Source organism: Lucilia cuprina, chromosome 2 (assembly GCF_022045245.1).
Source record: "Lucilia cuprina isolate Lc7/37 chromosome 2, ASM2204524v1, whole genome shotgun sequence".
NCBI classification, from domain to species: Eukaryota; Metazoa; Arthropoda; class Insecta; order Diptera; family Calliphoridae; genus Lucilia; species Lucilia cuprina.
The window spans coordinates 22,263,241-22,287,290 of record NC_060950.1 but is presented as its reverse complement, the minus strand read 5'-3'; the positions used below and the strand labels follow the sequence as shown (position 1 = coordinate 22,287,290).

At 30.9% G+C, this 24,050-nt stretch overlaps 1 protein-coding gene across 1 annotated transcript in view; it reads right to left on the bottom strand.

Moving 5' to 3' along the window:
• The window catches only part of LOC111680798 (protein spaetzle 4), a 30,601-nt gene extending 7,085 nt beyond the window's left edge, over positions 1–23,516 (bottom strand). Inside the window, exon 1 of the mRNA XM_023442508.2 lies at positions 23,463–23,516. Within this exon, the coding sequence (XP_023298276.2) occupies positions 23,463–23,513 (51 nt within the window). The 5' untranslated portion in view covers positions 23,514–23,516. The remainder of the gene's footprint in view (positions 1–23,462) is intronic.
• Positions 23,517–24,050: the final 534 nt, after the last annotated feature.

Sequence of the window (24,050 nt, the reverse complement as noted above, 5' to 3'; positions counted from 1 at the left end):
GAATATTGATGGAAAATTTGACAGTCGTATGTCTTTTTTCATTAGATAAGGGATGTATTTTTATTTTATTCATAAAATGTGAAACAGCTGTTTCCGTCTTACTTTGTTATTGTTTTATATCAATCGTTTAAACACAAAAATTATAAATCATACGACTTTTATACTCTTTTTCGTTATACGCATGAAATTTTATTTTACTTCCGAGCTGCCAATGAACTTTTTACTGGAGGTATGTCTGAAAAATCAGGCTTGATAGAGCGATGGAAGTAAAGGGGTTCAATATGTTGTTTTATTTTAAAAAAAGCTTATTATTTCATCATTAAACTCATTTTAATTTATTAAAACTGGTAAATATGCATTAAGTCAAATCAGCTGACATGTTCGTGCGCCGTTTAAAGTACTTTTACACGATCACAAAAGGAGTATGTATATATAAAATCCGAAGAAATACACCTAGGAGTCTTTTGGGCCTTTTCTGCGCTCCTCCGGTCTATCAGCCTAGAACATTAGCCACTAACCTACCGGAGTCCACAAGACTTATGTAAAGTCTTATGAAAAAGTAAAATGAAATTCCATCCTTATAAAAAAGAGAATATAAGTAGTACGATTTATATTTTTTGTGTTTAAACAATTGGTATAAAACATGATACATGTTTTATTATGGTATAAAACAAAAAAATAGTAAGATGAAAACAGCTGTTTCGCTTTTTTGTATGTGTTAAAATAAAAATACAACCCTGATCTAATGCGACTTTCTAGTTTTTTGAATCATTATAAAAGATGAAGAGAGCTATACGACTGTCAAATTTCCCATCCATATTTTCTCGCAATGTGTAATGGTTTCATTAGATATTGTGTTTAGACGATCCCATCTGTACTAGGGTTCTATAGTTGAAACGAAAAGTCGACTTTTTGCATTTTATAAAAAGTCGACTTTTCGACTTTTTGCATTTAATGAAAAGTCGACTTTTCGATTTTTTGCATTTTATGAAAAGTCGACTTTTCGACTTTTTGCATTTAGTTAAAAGTCGATTTTTCGACTTTTTTCATTTAATTAAAAGTCGATTTTTCGACTTTTAATATTTTATAAATAGTCGACTTTTCGACTTTTTTCTACTTTTTCCGACTTTTTTCGACTTTTTCCGACTTTTTTCGACTTCTTCCGACTATTTTCGACTTTTTCCGACCAGAGTTAAAAATTTATAAAGTTGCCAGTAGCGTAAATTTATAATGTTGCCATTTAACATTATATTATTATTATTATTTATTATTATTAATAAACAAATTTTATTTATATTTTTTCTATTTGTTGCAATTTTTTGAGTTTTTTTCGACTTCTTTCTATTTTCGACTTTTTCCGACTTTTCGACTATTTTCGACTTTTTCCGACTATTTTCGACTTTTTCCGATTTTTTTCGACTTCTTTCGACTTTTTGCGACTTTTTTCGACTTTTCGACTTTTTTCGACAAAAAGTCGATTGTTCAATTATTCGCAAGTCGATTTATAGAACCCTAATCTGTACTCTTTTACACATAATTTGGACAGATCATATCACATGTGTGTTCGTGTAATGACGGCTTTATTAAAGTAGAAATTAGTTCTACTTTAAGCATTCTACGCGTCAAGGAATTCTTTTAGCATAAAAATACATTGATTCCACTTTTTTGACAGACGCGTAGACTGCGAAAAAGCGTAGAACGCATGGTGTGGACCTCCAACCTATGTGATCAGAACAACACCAACGTTGTAAAAATATAAACTATAGTTTGCATTATTAAAGTAATTTCTATATATATTAATGATTAAAAACTTGATTTGTTTTTATCTATTTCTGCAATTTAAAACTTAATTATCTACATTTTTATAGTTATATATTAACGAACATTTATTGCTTAAAATCAATCGAAAAAATTGTGCAATTAAACTATAAATATTGAGTAACCGATATAAAAACTTACAATAACGTTTATCAGACAAACTGACAGACAAACGGAAATTTTTATTAGGCATAAATATTTTTTCACTTTTATTGGCTAATAACTCAACCATAAACATATTGGGTTGTGTTTTTGTTTTATTAAACCAATTTAATTTTGTAATGAAATGGAAAGTTTTCCATTTTAATATTTCCTCTGTAAAGGGTTTAAATTCATTGATTCTTATTTTTTTCAACATTTTACTTTTAAACATTTTTTTCTATACACTTTGGATAAAAGTGAAAGAAAGATGGACGGACAGACACAAGAAAAAAAAAGAAACAGTAATAATAATTATAATGAAAAATAGTTTTTTTTTGTTTGGCATACAACTTTTACTTTGTCTTGTAGGTTGTTGCTGTTGTTGTGGCTTATTGTATGTATATTTTATATTCTTCTTTTTTTGTATTTATTTTTATGCATCTACATATTGAAATTTTTCTTTAGACATTGTTTTGTTTTTTTTTAATATTTCTGTTCAGTTTTGGTTGAACTGTTTTTTTATAGTTTTGCTTGACCAGACTGTCAACGTTGATTGAATTTGTGCGTGTGTCTTTTTTATTTTCGCCACAATATGTTGTAAATATTTTTAAAACAAAATTTTCTTTTGGTTGGCAAAAACGAAAAAAAAATTGAAATTAAAAACGTTTTTACTTTCTTTTCTAAAAGTGTATGTGAGTGTATAACAATTTTTTTTAATATATTTGAGTTGATTGAATTTGCATTTCACCTGATAGTGACATGATTTATTGTAGTTGATATTTAATGGTTGGAGAAAAATTGATTGAAAAACTGCAACCAATTTATTTTGAAATAATTGTTTGGTTATTTGAACGGTGCATGTTGCTTAAGTCTTTCGTTTTTATTCATGTTTCATGGTTTGTTATTGAAAGTGACTGTGTGTATAAAATTGAATTGAAATAGTTGCGTGGTTATTAATAATAAACTGGAACATTTTGAATAACATTTTTAAAATTTTATTATTAAAATAAAAAAATCAGAAAAGCTCTTAAGACTATAGAATAGGCTATAGTCCGGACTATAGAATGGTCTATAGTCTGGACTATAGAATAGTCAATTGACTTGAACATTTAATTTTCTATAGTCCAGACTGTAGACTATTCTATAGTCCAGACTATAGCCTATTCTATAGTCCAGACTATAGCCTATTCTATAGTCTGATATAGAATAGTCTATAGTGTAGATGATAAAATAGTCTATAGTCTGGACTATAGAATAGTCTATAGTCTGGATATTCTATAGTCTGATATAGAATAGTCTATAGTCTGGACTATAGAATAGTCTATAGTCTGGACTATAGAATAGTCTATAGAGTGGACTATAGAATAGTCTATAGACTGGACTATAGAATAGTCTGGACGAAAATTAGTTATAAGTTAATGGAAAAGTAAAGAAATTAAAACTTCCAAAAAAACATTTAAAACAGCTGTGTTTAACATCAAGAAATTAAAAAAAGGTGTGTATAATATTTCTTTTAAATAAAACATATTTTTAGCTTGTGGTAACATCATTAATTATAAATTTCTTTAATGTTTATTTATTTTTTTATTTGTTTAGAAATCTATTCAGTTAATTCAACTATCAAGTTCTCATTATTAAATCTACTGCATTAACATATTATTAAGAAATTTCATCTTCGATTCAAAACTAAATTTTCTTCTAATTGCCGTTAACATTTTTTAACAAAATTCACGCTTAATTATCATCAAGTAAGTTTTTTTCTTTTTATGTTAATTTTTTGCATTTCTTTTTTATTTTGCCTTAAACCATTTATTTACAAACATAAGCTTGTGCTAATGTTCTAAAACCGGTTCTAATGGACATACTCAAGAGGTTATGAACTCTTAGGTTTGTGTTTATAAATTAATTTTGTTTTGGACATTTAGAATAATATAACATATATGTTGGCCAATGATTTTTACACACAAACTTACACTATGCAAATAAATTTTAGTTGTGTGTGTTGATAAAAATTGTTATAAATTTTTTAACAGTTGAAGAGCGCAAAATCGGAGAGATCACAACACTGAAACAGTTAATGAAATTTTATCTCTTTATACCCTAACCACTATAGTGGGAAGGGTATTATGTGTTTGTGCTGATGTTTGTAACAAAAATGATTGGTCCTAGATCCACATTAAAGTATACTAACCCCTATTCTGTATTTCGATTACGTTTACACATTCAGTTACGCAAAAACGATCGAAAAAAGGTATTCCAACAAAAAACTGAATCATAAGTAAAAGAAGAAGCAATTCCAGTTCGTTTCAATGCTTTACGAACGTGTGTATTCTGCGTTACGATCGATCGTACCTACGTTTTTGTAAGTTGTCGAATCGAAAAGCGGAATACTAAAGTTGATAAACCAGTTGTAATTACTATAAAATAGTCTATAGTCTGGACTATATAATAGCCTATAGTCTGGACTATAGAATAGTCTATAATCTGGACTATAGAATAGTCTATAATCTGGACTATAGAATAGTCTATAGTCTGGACTATTGAATAGTCTATAGTATGTACAATAGAATAGTCTATAGTTTGGACTACAGGATAGTCTATAGTCTGGACTGTAGAATAGTCGATAGTCTGGACTATAGAATAGTCTATAGTCTGGACTATAGAATAGTCTATAGTCTGGACTATAAAATAGTCTATAGTCTGGACTATGAAATAGTCTATAGTCTGGACTATAAAATAGTCTATAGTCTGGACTATAGAATAGTCTATAGTCTGGACTATAGAATAGTCTATAGTTTGGACTATAGGATAGTCTATAGTCTGGACTGTAGAATAGTCGATAGTCTGGACTATAAAATAGTCTATAGTCTGGACTACAGAATAGTCTTTAGTTTGTAAACTGGACTATACATAGAAAAGTCTATAGTCTGGACTGTAGAATAATCTATAGACTGGACTAAAATTTTTAAAAAGTTCAACTCAAAATTCCAAAAAAATGTGTCTAAAACGAAAAACTTAAACGACAAACTTTACCACAACAATAGTACTACAAACGAAAGACTTAAGCAACAAAAATAAATAAGATATTGACTTTCTGTCAAATAAATTGTAAAATAATTATAAAAACCCTAAAGCCAACGATTTACTAAAACACTCTTAAGGTCATCATTGTTTTAATTTCAATAATTTAAACTCACAAAAAATGACTCACGAACCCAGTTATTTACATATGTATGTATGTCGCTGTATTTAAAAATAATAATAATTTGTTTTTAATAATTTCACCGATTACATAAAATCTTTTAACACCTTTTTTAATAACTTCTTTGTAACTTTGTATTTAAACAAACTAAAAAGAAATTTCATAATCGACCTAGATTAAAAAAAACGCACTAAAACTAACAACACAGTTTCAGTGTCCATGTGAGTGTGTTTAAAATCCCATAACAAATTTTTTTCGAAACTGCAAAACAGCTGAAATAGTAAGAAAGTAGAAGATGCTGAGATGGAAGCAAAAAAGCAGAAAAGAAATGTCTGTGACAACTTAATGCCAATTAAATTAACAAATAAAAAAGCAGTTAGTGGCACCACAACAAATGGACAGATATAAAATTGTACTAGAAAAAAAGCCAACAACTTCAAACATAAATAGTGTTGAAAATCAAATAAACATGATAATGATGATGACGCTGTGAGAAGAAGTCTTAGTTTTTTTTTTCTTAAATTGAAAAGAGATGAAGTGAGATAAAGATGAGCCATAAACTGCTTTCAAATGCGTATTAGTTTTAGTCGTAGACATACATTAATTTTTAGACAAACTATGCAGCTAACTAACTATTTATTTATGTATAATAACATTGTATTAAGTCAAATCTCATCATTATAAACATTTGTCAACTGCTTCTTTTTAACAATAATACTCTACGCATCTACTGGTTGATCATGCTTAATACAAGAAAATATGAGTGCTTGAAATGTCCATGGGGATTAGAGCGAAACTTGCTGATATTTTTTTGTCACTTTTTTCAAAATTTACCATTATTTTCGCTTCTGTTGGAAACTTGTTGTGTTGAAATTTTTGGCAAATAAATACATTGCATTGTATTACAATTGAGAAATAGTAAATAAAATTTTTTGCAATTACTTAAATAAATGTGTTTGTTTTCAATGTGGCGTAATAAATTTTGTCAAAATTACTGGAATGAATTCAAGCATTAATTTTTTAGTACATATTTATTTCTCGTGATAAAAATACAATAGTTTTATAGCAAAATTGTCAGACCAAAGCCGGTGAATAGTGAGCATTTTGAATATTATACTCAAACATCGGACGTATCTGATCGCATACCAGTCATACCATAATATGTTGAGAACTTTTAAATTCTGATCCCTGATATAATATCATGGAACCTTAGAGAAAATATCCGTTAGAGAAAATATCGGGTAGAAGTCTGAGCAATAACGAAATTGTATATGGCTCCAAATATGGCTCCAACACGACAGGATTCGATAATATTAAATCTAATACCATATAGGATTGTAAGTAAACTTTAACCGATTACTTATTAAGAGGAATATATATTGCCAGGTCAACGGTGGGTAGAATCACAATATGAGCTTTAGGATACCCTAAGGAGAGGTGGACTTAAGCCTTGTCATAATGAGTAATTGTAAGGGTAATATGATTGAACATATTTTGCGTGCATACATAGGATTAAGGCTATACAATGTGGAGCATGTGAAGAGGACAGTGAAACTATAGAGGACTTGACTTGTCATTGTCAGGTTTTCATCGAAATTATATAAAAATATCATGAAAGTGATGTTAATCTAGATATAACATCCCTCATAAACACCGCTTTGAGTTTCTGAACATCAGAGTCTGAAACCGCTATCTAACATAGAGTTTCTACACCTCCAGCTAAGGTAACAGGTTATGGTGAGTCGATTACAACTGTAAACCAGGTAAGTTCCGCAATAGGCCGGACCGTACTAATCTGTATGCTATTGATTCCAAAGCGTCTGCAGATAAGATTTAAACTGTCTCGACTTGTACCTCTGCTGCAGATCTAGGAAAGCCTGAACGAAGGCTAAAAGATTATAAGGTAAAGTCATTTCATTGCGATTTCAATCTTTATCAGCGTCTACGATTAAGAAGGAGTAAGCTTTTGAGCCAAAAGAAGTGGGCGGGCGGCTTGGCTTGCAAAATATTACTGGCGGGCAGCCGCCGCCCATTTGAACTGTCTCGACTTGTACTTATGTTGAAGAACTGGGAAAGCCTGGACCAAGTCGAATAGATTATAAGGTAAAGTCATTTCATTATGCGGCGAATTCATTAAATTTTCCGTATATGGAGTTTGAAAGCGTCGCTTTTGGGAGAGATTGTTTTATATAGAGTTTGACAGCGTGGAGTCGAGTTAAATTTGCATGGACAAAAAGACACTAATATCGGGGTGCTTAACGCCTGCCTTGACGGCTTTATTTCACTGTGGTCTTTTTCACCCACTGGGTAGACTGACAACGGTCTACCATCACCCCTGAATCCTTCAATGAAGAACTCAGGTGTTAATTTCTGTACATAGATATACCGGTCCATGAACAAGTACTTTGCTATCTAATCTCTGACTATTGCTGCCCGTTGCTTAACTTCCGAGATGTAAAACATCACTTTCATTTACAACCACATAGATGGCAGCTCTAAAGTTGAATGCAGCAAATTGGCTGTAAGGCTAAAAAAACCCCTGTTTTTGTTATTACTAATACCTCACAAGCCAAGCAGTGGGAACTGCAAATAAGATTTTTGGGTGAAACTTGATTCTGGAACCAGGATCTAAAATGACTCACTTTCCACTAATTTCGAACAAATTTTAAAAATTTACCTGCGTAGGGTAGAAGGGGGACCACATGCCACTTTTTTGAGGTGGCCTCAAATTAAAACCATAATACATATTCTTAATTTTTTTCTTGGTTCGGATACTTAGATATGTTGGCTTTAGTTTTATTCCATTCAATTTTTCTTAAGTCATCCTCATGTACATATTTTTTTAACTTTTCCGCACTGTCCAAAAACGGCGATACCGCCCCATCCATGGGGTAAATACGCCAAAGGGATAGGGCAGATTTGTCATTAGTAAAATAAAAGAAAAAATTACAAAAATAAAAACTTATTTTGCTGTTTTATACTTTAATTCATTAAACAAAGTATTATAAATCAGATATTTATTGTTTATTTCACAAAACTTAACAAAAAAAATTAAAACAAATTATTACTGATTTTTTCTATATTTTAACCAAATTTTGTTCTACATCACAAGCATTACATATATTTGGCGCATGTGCCCCACGGGCAGTTCTGGGGTTTAGTTTCAATTTTTTTCGGGCTTCAAATTATATTATCGAAAATTTTATTATGTCTTATTGTTCACTATTATTGACATCCTAATACTGACCAATATATTTTTTTTATCACAAAAACTAAAAAAGTTAGCACAAAAAGTTCACACAGTGAAATATTTTCACAGCCCTTCGAAAAACAATTAATCATGTCTGCCTCCCATCATATGTAAAGTTAATATTTAAAATTTTCAGGGATGATAGATAATCGATAAACAAAAACAAAATTTAATAATGCAATAAAATCGATTACTCTGTTTTCAAGTTATTCGCATTGACATATGTGCCCCTATGGCGAATGATCCCCCTTCTACCCTAATTTATATATGTAAATTAAAGTATAAGTGGAAATATATAATATAAAACTTTACCTCATTATTGTTACCTACATTTACTAGTAATCAAGTGCAAGTACATTTTAGTTCAACATTTAAAAGAAAAAGGTCTATAAAAAACAATTTTAATGAAACTGTTCTACATTTAAATTATTGTAGTAGGGAATTTTATAAAATAGCAACTAAATACTTAGAAGTTTCTTTTACTACTAATTTTTTTTCTTTTTTTCATACGATTGACTAGTTTTTAAACAAGAAACAAAATGTGTCGCAACACCTTAAACTTTTCTTTGTTGTCATGCATCATTTATGATGCCACCACATCCATCGAATGAAGAAAACTTTCTATGAAAAATCGAATACAAATAAATAAATACGAGTACAAGTGGTAAAAAGAGAAAAAAAGAACAAATAAATAAACAAACAACACATTTATTACTTAAAAAGAAAATTGTCAATACTATTACAATGTAGTAGTAAATAGTACTTTTGTTGATTTTGTTTTTTTTTCTTAATTTATTTTAACCACAAATAGACAAGTTTTTATGTCTTTATATACAAATTTGGTTTGTTCTAAAGAAAAGAAAAAAAAAACAAGTAGGAAAGTATAGTCGGGCATGACCGACCATATAATACCCTATACCATGAGTATATTTTTAAAATTTTTATTTTTTTTTAAAGAAACTTTTACGTTGAATATTACCATAATTCCAAAATATTTAAGCAATTTATTGATAAAAAAAACTAAAATTTATAAATGAGGCTTTATATAGGTTAAAAATGGGCCGAACCTCGGTAAATTTGGGAAAAGGATATATTTTTAAATAACTGTTAGTTTTGTTGAGTTTCATTGCAATACAAATGGTTACAAGTCAATTTTAGACGTTTAAGACATTTTTTGAAGGGGGGTTCCTATGGGGGCTAGGGTCAAATAAGGGTCGATCCTTACGAAAATCTGCAGTGTCATTTATACTTATATAGAACTTATTTGTGCCAATTTTCAGAGAGATAATAGAATATTTGACGTAATTATGGCATAAAAAGATCAAATCGGGAGGTACGGTTACATGGGGGCTAGGTGAAATAATGGACCGATTTCAACCATTTTCAAAAGGCTTCGTCCCTGTGCCAAAAAACATGCTTGGTCCAAATTATCTGGAAAATTGCGGCCTGTACCTTGCGCACAAGGTTTACATGGACAGGCAGCCAGCCGGACAGACGGACGGACATGTCTTAATCGACTCAAAAAATAATTCTGAATCGCTTGGTATACTTTAAGGTGGGTATTGAACCAATATTTTTGTATGTTACAAACATCAGCACAAACGTATAATACCCTCCCCACTATAGTGGTGTAGGGTATAAAAAAAATGTTACAAAAATAAGCTAGACAGATGGATAGCTAGACAGACATAAGAGTTAATAAAGAGTATGATTTCTGTGTTATTGAAAAGTGTCTTGTAGAAGACAGCCTTTCAGTCACTTAGACAGTCTGTTTGACAGTCGGTTTTACAACAAGTATTTAAAAATAAAGTTGTTTGTTACATTTATCCGTTTTTGGTGGACTTGTTGTTGCAACTTTTAAGTTGCAAGTAGTTTAGTTGTTGTTGTTGTTATTTTTTTAGTATTACCTATAATTGTTGTCGTTGTTGCATTAAATTTTATTTGCTTGATGTCTACTTTAAAATTCTTTTTCAAACATCTGATTATATTAGAAAATTTCACATAAACACCTTAACATGACTAAATTTGGTGTGAAATTAAACATTATAAATGGTTTAAAAAATAAGTCACACAAAAAATGCATTATTTTGAAAAAAAAAATGACAAAGGAAAAGTTGGAAAATTAGTTCTATTTTTTTGGAAGTAAAGTTTTAAAAAAAAATTATAGGATTTTTAATAAACTACTACATAATAACAGGAGTGCTTCTCTACCCCAATATAAAAAGCATCCTTATGAAGAAAATGCCTTCAAAAAGTACCATTTAAAGAATGAAACAGTATCAACCATTTCTTTTATTTTCTTTTAATGCATGAGTTTTGGTGCCATATTATGCATGATGCAACAAGTAGGAAAGTATAGTCGGGCATGGCCGACCATATAGGGTAGAAGGGGGGCCATACGCCACTTTTTTTTGAGGCGGCCACAAATTAAAACCACAATACATATTCTTATTTTTTTTTCTTGGTTCGGATACTTAGATATGTTGGATTTAGTTTTATTCATGTACATATTTTTTTAACTTTTCCGCACTGACCAAAAACGGCGATACCGCCCATCCATGGGGTAAATGCGCCAAGGGGATGGGGCAGATTTTCATTAGTAAAATAAAAGAAAAAATGCAAAAATAAAAGCTTATTTTGCTCTTTTGTACTTTAATTCATTAAACAGAGCGTAAAAAAGCAGATAATTATTGTTCATTGCACAGAACTTAAATTTTTTTCGGGCTTCAAATTATATTATCGAAATTATTATTATTTCTTATAGTTCACTATTATTGACGTTCTAATACTGACCAATATATTTTTTCTATCACAAAAACTAAAAAAGTTAGCATAAAAAGTTCACACAGTGAAATATTTTCACATCCCTTTGAAAAACAATTAAAAATGTCTGCCTCCCATCATATGTAAAGTTAATGTTTCAAATTTTCAGGAATGATAGATAATCGATAAACGAAAACAAAATTTGATAATGCGATAAAATCGATTACTCAGTTTTCAAGTTATTCGCATTGACAGATGTGCCCATATGGCGAATGATCCCCTTCTACCCTAATACCCTACACCATGAGTATATTTTTAAAATTTTTACTTTTTATAAAGAAACTTTTACGTTGAATATTACCATAATTTCAAAGTATTTAAGCAATTTATTGATAAAAAACTAAAATTTCTAAATGAGGCTTTATATAGGTTAAAAATGGGCCGAACCTCGGTAAATTTGGGAAAAGGATATATTTTTAAATAACTGTTAGTTTTGTTGAGTTTCATTGCAATACAAATGGTTACAAGTCAATTTTAGACGATTAAAATATTTTTTGAAGGGGTGTTTGTATGGGGGGTATGGTCAAATAAGGGTCGGTCCTTACGAAAATCTGCAGTGTCATTTGTACTTATATAAAACTTATTTGTGCCAATTTTTTGGGAGATAATAGAATATTTGACGTAGTTATGACATAAAAAGTTCAAATCCGGAGGTACGATTGTGTGGGGGCTAGGTGAAATATTGGACCGATTTCAACCATTTTCAATAGGCTTCGTCCCTGTGCCAAAAAACATGCTTGGTCTAAATTTCATCAAATTATCTTGAAAATTGCGGCCTGTACCTTGCGCACAAGGTTTACATGGGCAGCCAGCCAGCCGGACAGACGGACGGATGGACGGACATGTCTTAATCGAATCAAAAAATGATTCTGTCGAATGTTCCATCCGTATTTTCTCTTAATGTGTAATAGTTTCGTGAAATATTGAGTTTAGACGATTCGTACTCTTTTACACAAAATTTTGACATATTATACTACTTGTGCGCTGCAGGAACAGAACAAATACTCATAAACGATACAAATCTGTAAAAAAGTACCAAGCTATTATTATAAAAAATTTAAAAATCAACCAGTTGTAAAACAAAAAGTCCCCTTTTATTGTAAGAACCCAATATGGGCTGTACATCTTCAATTTTATGTTTCTAGGTTAAATGTTATAGAATTATAGAATAAACCTTTTAGAGAATGAAAAAGTACCAAAAAGCAGCAAAGGTACCAAAAGGGTTCTCACTTCATCCGGGCTCTACCTTTGAAGAACGAAAAAGTACCAAAAAGTTCCCATTTATGGTTGTTCACTTAATTCATGCTTTACAAATCTAATATTATAGAAATTTCAAAAAAAATACCTTTTGAAAAACTAAAAAGTACCAAAAAGTCCCCTTTTATGTTCCGCACATGTTTAATTGTATGTTTGTAGGTTCAATATTATAGAAAATTGAAAAAGTACTTTATAAAGAACGAACAAGTACAAAAAGTCCCATTTTATGGATTCTCATTTAATCCGGGCTCTACATGCCTAATTTCATATTTCTTGGTTTAATACTGTATGTACAAAATTAAAAAAGTAGTTTTTTAAAAATCAAAAAAGTACTAAGAGAAGAGAAGAGTACTAAAGAGAATCTCTTATTTCGTCAACAAATTTTTAAAGTATTCCAAAATTAAGACAAAAAGTACTTAAAAACCTTATTAAAATAATATAGTTTTTATACCCTACACCACCACAGAATCATTTTCTGAGTCGATTTAGCTATGTCCGTCCGTCCTTGTAATCAAACGCAATTTTGAAGATAATTTAATGAAATTTGGTACATGATATTCTATTGTCCCAGGGACGAAGCTTATCGAAAATTGTTAGGATCGGTCATTATTTCACCTGGCCCCCATACAACTGTACCCCCGAATAGGGCTTGTAAACCTTGTAATCAAACTACAGGTAGCAATTGTAAAGATAATTCAATGAAATATGGCACAAGATCTTTTGTGGTACCGTAGACGAAATCCATTGAAAATTGATTACATCGGTCCGTAATTTCACCTAGGCCCCATACAACTAATCTCGCAAATAGGGATTTTAAGTTCATAATTATGTTTAACATACTCGTATCTCGACTGCAAAATAAAGTTCTATACTAGTCTTGATGACACCGATGAACTTTATAATTACAGGGCCTCATTTGACCCTAGCCCCTATAAAAAGCCTCCATTAAAATTTTACTTAAATATCCATAGTTTTATTAAACAATAAATGGCTTATGTACATATATCTGAGGCAAGGTACAATTTAACTTAAATCCTCTATTGTGAAAACTAAATTACATTTTATTCGTATACAGGTGAAGGGTATTATATGGTCGGCCTCGCTCGACTATAACTTCTTACTTGTTTTTTACATACATACTACTCTTTGTTGTATCATTGGTATCATATGGTAGGCCACGCCAAACTATACCTTTTTTAAGGAGACTCAAATCATTAAAAAATTAGTTATTGCGTTAATGGAATGGTTTAGATTCGTCTTCTTTTTAAAAATGAGTAAAAAGGTAAATTTTGATCACACCCATATGATAACGCTATAATTATCCAATAAAAATTGAAAGTATTTTACTTTTATAAATGAACTACATCCAAATGCTCTTAATCTACTTTAACAATTATAATAATATTCACTTCATTACAAAATGCATAAAATAAGCTTTCAATTTCAGCTTTAAACATTTTAAAAATTATTGCATTCATTGAAATTTGATTAAATGCCAACAGACTTCTTAAAGAAAACTCAAAGAAAAAAAACTTAAACATTTAGAAAAGAAAAATTCGACAAAAATGAATAAAGAGGAAAAATTTGCATATCATGAATATTAATTAAAAACAAACAATTCCATACAAATACAATCACAAAGAGATAATAATTTGTTTAAAGAAAATTAGTTGTCAAACCACTTGACTACTTAATCACAAAAAAAAATGAACGTAATCATCGATAAAACTAATAAAGTAGTTAAAAATTTATTAACATCCATTCAAAACATATGAATAATAAATGAATATTATTCATTAAATTGCAAGTTATGATTATGGTAACCAACAGTGGACAGACAAACATAATAAAACAATTTACTTTGAAAAAAATAAAAAAAAACATTAACATGTTTTATAATTATGCATAAACACACATACGCATACATTTACTAAATGTATAGCTTATTTAAATATGGAAAAAAAATAAGAAAGACAAAATACGAAAAATTTCACTTTCTTTAAGTTATTTACTTTTTTTATTATTTTTTCAAATTTGTAAATATAAATAACTAACATACAACAAAAAAACTTAAAAGTATAAAAAAAAACTTATAAGGTGTTATTGACACACTCATACTTTGGAACATTAATACATACAACAACATTAGTACTGTTAGTTGCATACCACGAGAAATACAAGTACATGTATGTTTTTCGTTTTGAAATTTTTTTAAATTCAAGGTAAAAAAATTATTAAAAAAAAACCCTACAGAAAGCATTCAACCACGGTTCTTGCTATTGGTGGAAGTTTTTTGTTATTGTTAACACCAACAATTTATAACGGCTTTTACCAAACTCTTAACACAAATACAATTACTTGCTGTGTGTTAACACAGTTGTTTCTTTTTCTGGAAATAAAAGGAAATTATTTTCAAGGTTATAGTTTATAGGCAACAAATAAGTGCTTGGTAGATATGGAGGAAGATGATCCGGAAGGATCAGCGAAACGTAAAGCGCTAACAAAAGATGGGGAAAACAAGGCTTTGAAGAACATACATGGTGATGCGGTAAGGAACTTTGGGGAACCCAATGCATCCACCAGTTCTGATCGGTCAGGTGGGTTAGCAGAAGATTCAAGTATGGATGGAAATTCACACGAAGGTAAGAAATTGTTGGATTCAAAATCGAGTTCTAATATGAATGTGAACAATCTCTACCCCGAAAATCATCCTGGTCCTTTCCACGTATTGGTGACCTCAGATATCGAGATAAGTTCCAGAAGGAAAAACTCTGAATTGTATATGTTCGAAAAGCTACAAAAATTCGGTTTTAAAAGGAACTACACCTGTAAAAATGTAGGTTATAATACATTCCGGTTCTCATTTAATAATTTCTCTTCTGCAAACAATTTTGTCACAAATCCAATTCTAAGGACTGCCCAACTTAAGGCATTCATCCCAGACCGTTTCATTGCTAAGTTTATTGTAATCAGAAACGTTCCTATCTCCTTCACGGATGAGTTGATAAGAGAAGAACTACAATTTGAATGTAATGATTTTGAGGTATTCTCCGTTTTTCGCTTTACGCGACGTGAAATTAAGGAGGATAAGGTAATGTTTTTACCCACTCAAACAGTGAAGATTGGCTTCATAGGCGAGAATATCCCCAAGAGAGTTAGAATGTGTGGTACAATGGCGGAGGCGGAATTGTATATTCCTCCACTACGACAATGCAAAAACTGTGGCCGGCTAGGTCACATTGCTGACAGGTGTAAATCCTTAAAAAGATGTCTCATATGTGGTGAACAGATTCCATGCCCGGATAACTGCAAGGAAAAGAAATGTGAAAACTGTAGGAAAACTACAAAATGTGTCCCCGAATGCAACTCCCCCAAATGTATTCTATGTAACTCTAAGGATCACATATCATCAGATTCACATAAATGCAAAAAGTGGACTTCTGAAAAATCAATTAGGGAGATTATGACAATATCTAATCTGTCCAGGAAAGAGGTTATGGAGAAATATCCTTCCCACAATTATTATGAAATCTTAGGTGAAGAAGGCTATGAGAATGCATTTCCTCCTCTAACAAGACATAATCCGGATTCGTTGGATGTAAATCGCGAAATTAATAAAAGACTAACTAAAATCCGATATAGCAAAGTGGCCGCCTCGATTCCCAAACGCATCCATGAACTAGCTAACCCTATTACCATAAACCCTTCACAACCCACGTATGATTACCCTAAGTATCACAAAGTATCTGATTTTGAAAAGCTAGTGAACATCTTTTCTTATAAAATGGCTACCGTATTAAAATCCATCAATTGTACTGAGGGACTAGACATCCTTAACAACTTTCAAGTAAGCATACAATCAGAACCTTCAGCAAGAATTCGTCAAGACAGCAACAAAACTAATGAAAGCAGTTTTATACCTGCGCCCAACTATTAACAGTCAACTTCCAACAAGTAAAACCAACCAGAACAAACAAGCAATCTCAATTCTACACATTTTATTTTCGTCCTCAAGCAGCCAAAATTATGAACATTCTACAATATAACATACAAAGTATAAACAAAAACAAGAACTTTTTAGAAATCTCACTTAACAAACTTCAAATTGATATTTGTATTCTTTCAGAAATCTTTAACTTCGATGAACGCAACAGTTTTACCTTTTTACAAAATTATAACCTATATGTAAGGAAAAGGAGTGACAACTACGGTGGTGTTGCCATTGCATTCACGAAAAATATTAAGGTCAAACAAATTCCGTTTAATACCCCACTGGATATACTAATCTGTAAGACTCTAAATCTAAAAAACAACCTCACCATCGTCTCATCATATTTCCCTCATTCTATTAGAACACACCAATTCAAGACAGAAATGGAGAGACTACTAACATTTTTGGAAAATAGACAGGACGTTCTCCTTTGTGGCGATTTTAATGCTCGATCTCGACATTTTAATGATCCCAATGACTCCTCACGTGGTACGATTTTAAGTGAATTACTATTATCTTCTTCTTTCCGACTACTTAATGATGGAAGTGTCACTTTCAGGAAATCTAAATTTGACCTATCCAATGGATCGGTACTTGACTTGTCGTTCACATCATCACCTATGCCTTTTTCATGGAAAACAATAAACTCACATATCGGTGGGAGTCACCACTACCCGATTTTAATTTCACTACAAAACAATATACTGGACTTCCCAAAATTTCTCTCTAAACGTAAACTAGCAGAAAACCTAAACAATACTAATTTCATGCCAAATTTTGAAGATATTAATAAAAAAATATCCGAAGCTATCAAAAAGTCTACATATAAAACCAAACCCAACAAGACCCCAAAAGTATGGTGGGATGAGAAAGTGGAGAAACTATATCGGCTAAAACAAGCAGCTCAAGGATCTTTTAATTCATGCAAGTCCGCTACAAATGCGGAAAACTTAATTCTGGCAATCAAAAACTTTAAAAATGGAGTAAAAAAGGCAAAACAAGAATCTTTTTCAAATAAAATCAGTACTCTCTGTGAATCTCCCAACTCTAAATCTTTGTACAAATTTTTGAAAGGGTGTACAAATTATTCAGCGAATATGTCTACTACCAAATGGTCCAGGGAAAACGATGGGAAATTTCTGGAACATCTCAAAGCTCAAGTTACTAATATCTCCACCATCCCATTTATTCCGATCACCACCTCCCCAGCCCCCAAATTTTCTATGGATGAATTTCTCAACACCCTGGAGGCTAAGAAAAAACCATCTGCGGCAGGTTTAGACAACATATCATACGAAATGTTAAGAAAACTCCCGATTACGGCAAAATCTGTGATTTTAAATGCACTTAACCTTCAATGGGAAAAATGCCATCTAGTTGAAGAGTGGAGATCTATCAAAATTGTCCCTATACCCAAAAGGGACAAGGACCTAAACAATTTCACCAATTTTAGACCAATTGCTTTACTATCGGTATTTTTGAAGGTAATTAACTTAATGATTAAATCTCGCCTTGAAGAGTTTCTGAATGCTAACAACATTCTACCTTTAAGAACATATGCGTACAGGAAGGGGCGGTCTGCGTCGACTTGTATTAATGATTTACTGCACACGATAACTTCCGCAAAGGAAAGGGGGGAAAAGGTAATTGTTTTATCTCTGGATATTTCGAAGGCATATGATTGTGTTGATATAAACCGTCTTAGCAAAATTCTGATGAATGATAACTTTCCAATTCACATGACTAATTGGATCATAAAATTTTTGGAACGGCGATATCTTGTACTGGGTGATGAAAAAATTGAAATTTCTAATGGGATACCCCAAGGAAGCTGTTTAAGTCCGACTCTATTTAATATTTACACCAAGGAGTTACATAACATCACTAATAATAACACACATCTCTTTCAATTTGCCGATGATTTCATAATGGTTTCAAACAATAAGGAATTTAGTGCAGCTTGTGATAATTTGCAGAATAAAGCCAATCAGTTTTATTCTATGCTTAAACAACTCAATCTTACATACAACTCGGAAAAAACCATGGTCATGTATGTGGCCAAGGGAGCTAGACTAGAACCAAAGATAAAGATTCAAAACACACCAGTTGCTAATGTCAAATCCCTAAAATTTCTAGGCAGACATATTAAGAACAGTCTATCTCTAAAGGAACACTACCAGGAAGTATTAATAAAATGTAAACCGGCAATAAATGCGGTCAAAATGGCCTCATCAGCAAAATCCTCGATGACTCCTCAAACTGCCATCAAACTAACCAAAACGTTGGTATTTTCAAAAGCTCAATACGCAATATCCTCAATGGCACATGCGCCCAACTACATAAATGCCAAATTAATCTCATTTCAGAATCAGCTCCTACGAACTTGTTTAGGTTTAACAAGAACAACTCCGGTTCAGGCAATCTATGCCTTATCTGCGATTATGCCTCCTAAACAACGTGCCCAATATTTGGCTGCCAAGGAACTTCTCCGTGTTAAGGTAACGTCCTGTACATTATATAATCAGATCACAAAACACCCATCACGAAAATCCAGCTGGGGATTCATATATACGAAATTTAAGGACATCTTTGACTCACTGAATCCACTCTCCAGAAATAATTCCTCTTCCAAAATTAATATTAAAGTTGACTTACTTCAAGCCGGAAAAAATGATACACCAAAAGAGGTACTAAATGCTATATACACTGAATGTATAGATCAATTAAAGGGTGAAGGTTTCTGTATCTGGGCTACTGATGCCTCGGTTGGCTCAAACACTACAGGTTGTGCTGCGTGCAACATTTCTTGCAATCACAATTTTCTGTTTACAATTGGAGGAAAAGTTTCATCACTGACAGGTGAACTTCACGCTATTGATAAAGCCATAGACATTATAATTGAGGAAGGTATGGAAAAAGCTGCCATTCTTACTGACAGCCGCAATGCTTGCTTATTACTTAAAAAAAATACGTCCCAAAATGACTTAGTAAACACAATTCTCAATAAAGTCGATAAGTCCTTAATTTCGGAAATCTGTTTAATATGGACCCCCTCACATGTGGGCATTAAACCTAATGAAACAGCTGACTACTTCGCAAAAGCTGCCACCAATGCCGGTATGGATATAACAACAATTCCCTCCTTAAAGGATTGCTCAAGATCAATTTACAACATCTTATGGGAAGAATGGATTGATGACTACAGAAAAATGTCGCGGAAAACGGGTAATTTTTTTGCTAGCATTTTCCCTACTCCACCCAGGAAACCATGGTTTCATAATGTGCACCTACCCCCTCACAAGATCAAACTGCTAAACCGTCTACTAACTGGACACACGAAATCCAAAGTTTTTCTTAAACGCATGTCAATAGAATCATCGGACATCTGTGATTCATGCAATGTAATTGAAGATACAGGCCATCTTATTTTTACATGTACCAAGTACAACGACATCAGACTACAATTTAAATTATTCCAAAAATTCAACAACATGCACCAAATTCTATCGAAATTTGAAATAAATGACTTGATGGAGCTTCTAAAGTTTATTGATGTTGCCAACATAAAACTATAACACTTGTCACTCAAACAAAGAAAACATACACACAGAAACAACTGCCTCTTAAAATACACGCAATCGTGAGAAAACTAGCCCTGGTATATGAGTAGAACAATATACTCGACCAACCCTGTCATTAATGACAGACATCGAAAAAAAAAAAAAAAAAACCCTAAATATTTCCCTTTAAAATTGCATAAATAAGTTTTCTATGTATGTATAAGTGTTACAATAGTTTTTAGAAATATTCATACACTCATACATAGTATTAAGAAAATCGTGTTTGTTTCTTAAGTCTTTTGTTTGATGAGTATAAGTATCGTTTGTATATCTAAACAGTTTTTCAAAAACCTATGTATTTATGTTAAGAAATAATAAATCTTTGTTGCAGTTATAGTCATAAATATGTCTTATATATGTATGTGTATTAGACGTACATTTGTAGCACAATTTCTAATAACTTGATAAGTCACAATAAGTCAAAAATAAGTATTCGCATCGGGCACATCGGACCTATTGTATGTATCTTTTCGTATCCAGCGTATCTGCTGGGAATCGAACACAAAGCCTTTGGTCTAATAGACTACAATTTGTTGGCAAAAAAGTGATTTTTATAGAAGAAATATGAAATAAGAAATATGGGCCTATATTTATAAATTTGCACAGACGAGAGATTTATGTTAACATTAAAGTTAATTATGCAGAATTTCATAGTAATGCTAGTGTTTATAAGTTAATCATTTTCTGAAGAAAACTATGACTTTGAGTCGAATGACACAAACAGGCGAACGAACATAGCTAAATCAATACAGAAAATGGTATCAGCACAAACCCAATATACCCTTCACACTAAAGATGTGTAGGGTATAAAAAGGCTATAAAAAGTGGACTTAATATAGGAAGTAGTTTCAGTAATGAAATTTGGAAGATAGATTTTGGTTTTTTTCTACCAAATTTCATAGCTATAGAGTAATGTTCTATAGTTGAAACGAAAAGTCAACTTCTCGACTTTTTGCATTTTATGAAAAGTTGATTTTTCGACTTTTTTTATTTAATTAAAAGTCGACTTTTAGACTTTAAGTATTTTATAAATAGTCAACCTTTTGACTTTTTTCCACTTTTCGACTTTTTTTGATTTCGACTTTTTACGACTTTTTTTGACTTTTCGACTTTTATTTACAAAGTCGACTTTTTTTACAGACGATAGTCGAATATCGACTTTTGGAACAAAATAGTCGACTTTTTTCCACTTAGCTTTTTAATTTTTCGACTATTTTCAAGTTTTCGACTTTTTCCCACTTTTTCCGATTTTTTTGACTTTTTCCGACTTTTTCCGACTTTTTGACTTTTTACTACTTTTTTCGACTTTTATTTACAAAGTCGACTTTTCGAATTTTTTCACAGATGACTTTTTTGGAACAAAATAGTCGACTTCGACTTTTTTCGACAAAAAGTCGATTGTTCGATTATTCGAAAGTCGATTTATAGAATCCATTTTAAACCAGTATAAACATAATAGTTAGTTTCTAAAGATAGACTTATATGGGGTATAGGGATAATTTCGAACATATCTTCATAAAATTTGGCAGTTAGATTTTAGTTCCTACAAAATTCTTTTTTTTTCGACCGATAAATACATTTGATGAATATTTTCCCATATGGGGAGTAGATTTAATTATGAACCTGGGTTGGCAAAATTGGTACAATTGTACTATTTTGGTACAATTCGATCTAGAAAAGTCCAATGGTGAACCAACGACCCATTTTGTACACATATTGTACACAAAGTCGGTAGAACTTCGGTGAAATGTTTAATAAAATTTCGAAGAGGACATAAACAATTATTGTTTATATTTTCTTGTATGGATTTTAATGAATCATAGAAGATATTAAAACCAGACAACTTTTAACAAAGAGTTTACTTTTTAAGTTAATTTTTTTCTGATAGATTTTCTATTCTATGAATTAGTCATTAGACTAGTATAGTCTACTGTAGACTAGTCTATTGTCCAGTTTATAGACTACTTTAATATCTAGTCCATAATGACACAATAGACTTTCTATTGACTAGTATAGTTAGTACAAACAAGTTTAAATGTATAGTCGGGCATAGCACACCATGTGATACCCTACACCAATCAGTATATTAAAAATTTGGATTATTTAAAAACAAACATTTAATTTGTTTTTTTTTACTTTATTCCGGAATATCCTTATAAATGTTTTTAGAAGAATTCATGCCTACTTCAAGTTATTTCTGTAGAATTTAAAAGTGTTTATAAGCGAATTTTGACATGCAAGTAATTTTCTGAGGGGGAGTTTGTATGGGAGCAAGGGTCATATTAGGATTATTAGATTATTACAAAAATGGGTAGTGTCATTAAAAATTCTATAAAATTACGTTTTGTCGACTTCTGTTAACATAATAGAACACTTAACTTCATTACGAGCCCAAAGGGCCCATTCAGGGGGTACAATTGTATGGCGGCTAGGCGAAATAATGGGCCGATTTTATCAATTTCAATAGGCTTCGTCCTTGGGCCAAGCGTGTGAGCAAAATATCAACCAATTATTTTAAAAAGGTAACAAAAGGTTTACATGGACAGCCAGCCAGACGGACAGACGGACATAGTTTAATCTACTCAGAAAACGATTCTAAGCTGATTGGTGTACTTTAAGATGGGTATTAGACGAATATTTTTGTATGTTATAAACATTAGCACAAACCCAATATACCCTCCCTACTAACGTGGTGTAGGGTATAAAAATTCACATGCAAATAAAATTTGATAATGTGATAAAATAGATTATTAGCTTTTCAAGTTATTCGCTATTGGCAGATGTGCCCCTATGCCGTATGAACCCCCCATCTACCCTACATTTATTGGAGTATAAGTTTTTTTTTTTAAACTCTTGGTAAAATACTTTAATTTTAAAGTATTTGGCTACAATCTAACGACATACTAACAATTTTCTATCAGTTTTTCTTCACAAATAAAAACTCAAATAAGATTTAACAAAATGTTAATATCTTAAATAATTTTTAAAATATATTCAAACAAAACACAGCCTAATTAGTTATTATATAATTTAATAACATATTTAAATTTTTATTGATTATGTAAATAATCGTCAGCGAGTGTGTATGTGTTTATTGGTTGTATAAATACAAAACAAATCCATAGTGTGGGAAAATGAAAATTGATCTAGACAATGCTAAGACAAGTTCATGCTGTTATCAGAGCGATAAAAATTTTAAACAAACCGAAATAAATTTACAAAAAAAAAATAAATTAAATGAAACTATCTTGATGGGGAAAAACATTTACAGGAAACAAAAGACTTAAGACACAAGCATAGTGGTAAGAGATTTAAACAAATTTGTGAATAAAGTAAAGAAAAATTAATACTATTACTTACAATTAATATTTTTGATATTTTAAAACGTTTATCCATATTTATATAATCCATTGTGTTAAGAATATTTTAATAATTTATTAAAAGACGAACAAAAAATTACACAGGTAACACTTTTTATTATTGTTGTATTTTTTGTATTGTTTTGTAATAATTATTTAAAATTGTTGTAATATTATTAAAATGATTAAAAAACTTTTTCAAATAAACACACATACAAAATACATTCACTTAATTATCAAATTAATTTGTTGATAAATTAAACAAAAAGTTGTCATCGCTTATTAGAGAAGCCTTGTGTCTGACAAATTTGTATTAAATTTCTTTTTTTCTCTCTTTTTAAACGTTATTTTATTTTTATATTTTATTCTTTGAAATTAAACTAAAAATATAACGTTTTTTATTTATATATTTTTTTCGTTTATTTGAGGTGTTTATTAATTTCCACAGCACGTATTTTAACACTGAACTAAAAAAAAAACTCAAAACGTTTTTATTATTTGATATGAAATGATTTTGTTAAACTTTTTTTTAGTTTCGTTTGTTTCAAACTTTCACAAAAATTATTTAGAAAATTTTAAATATAATTTT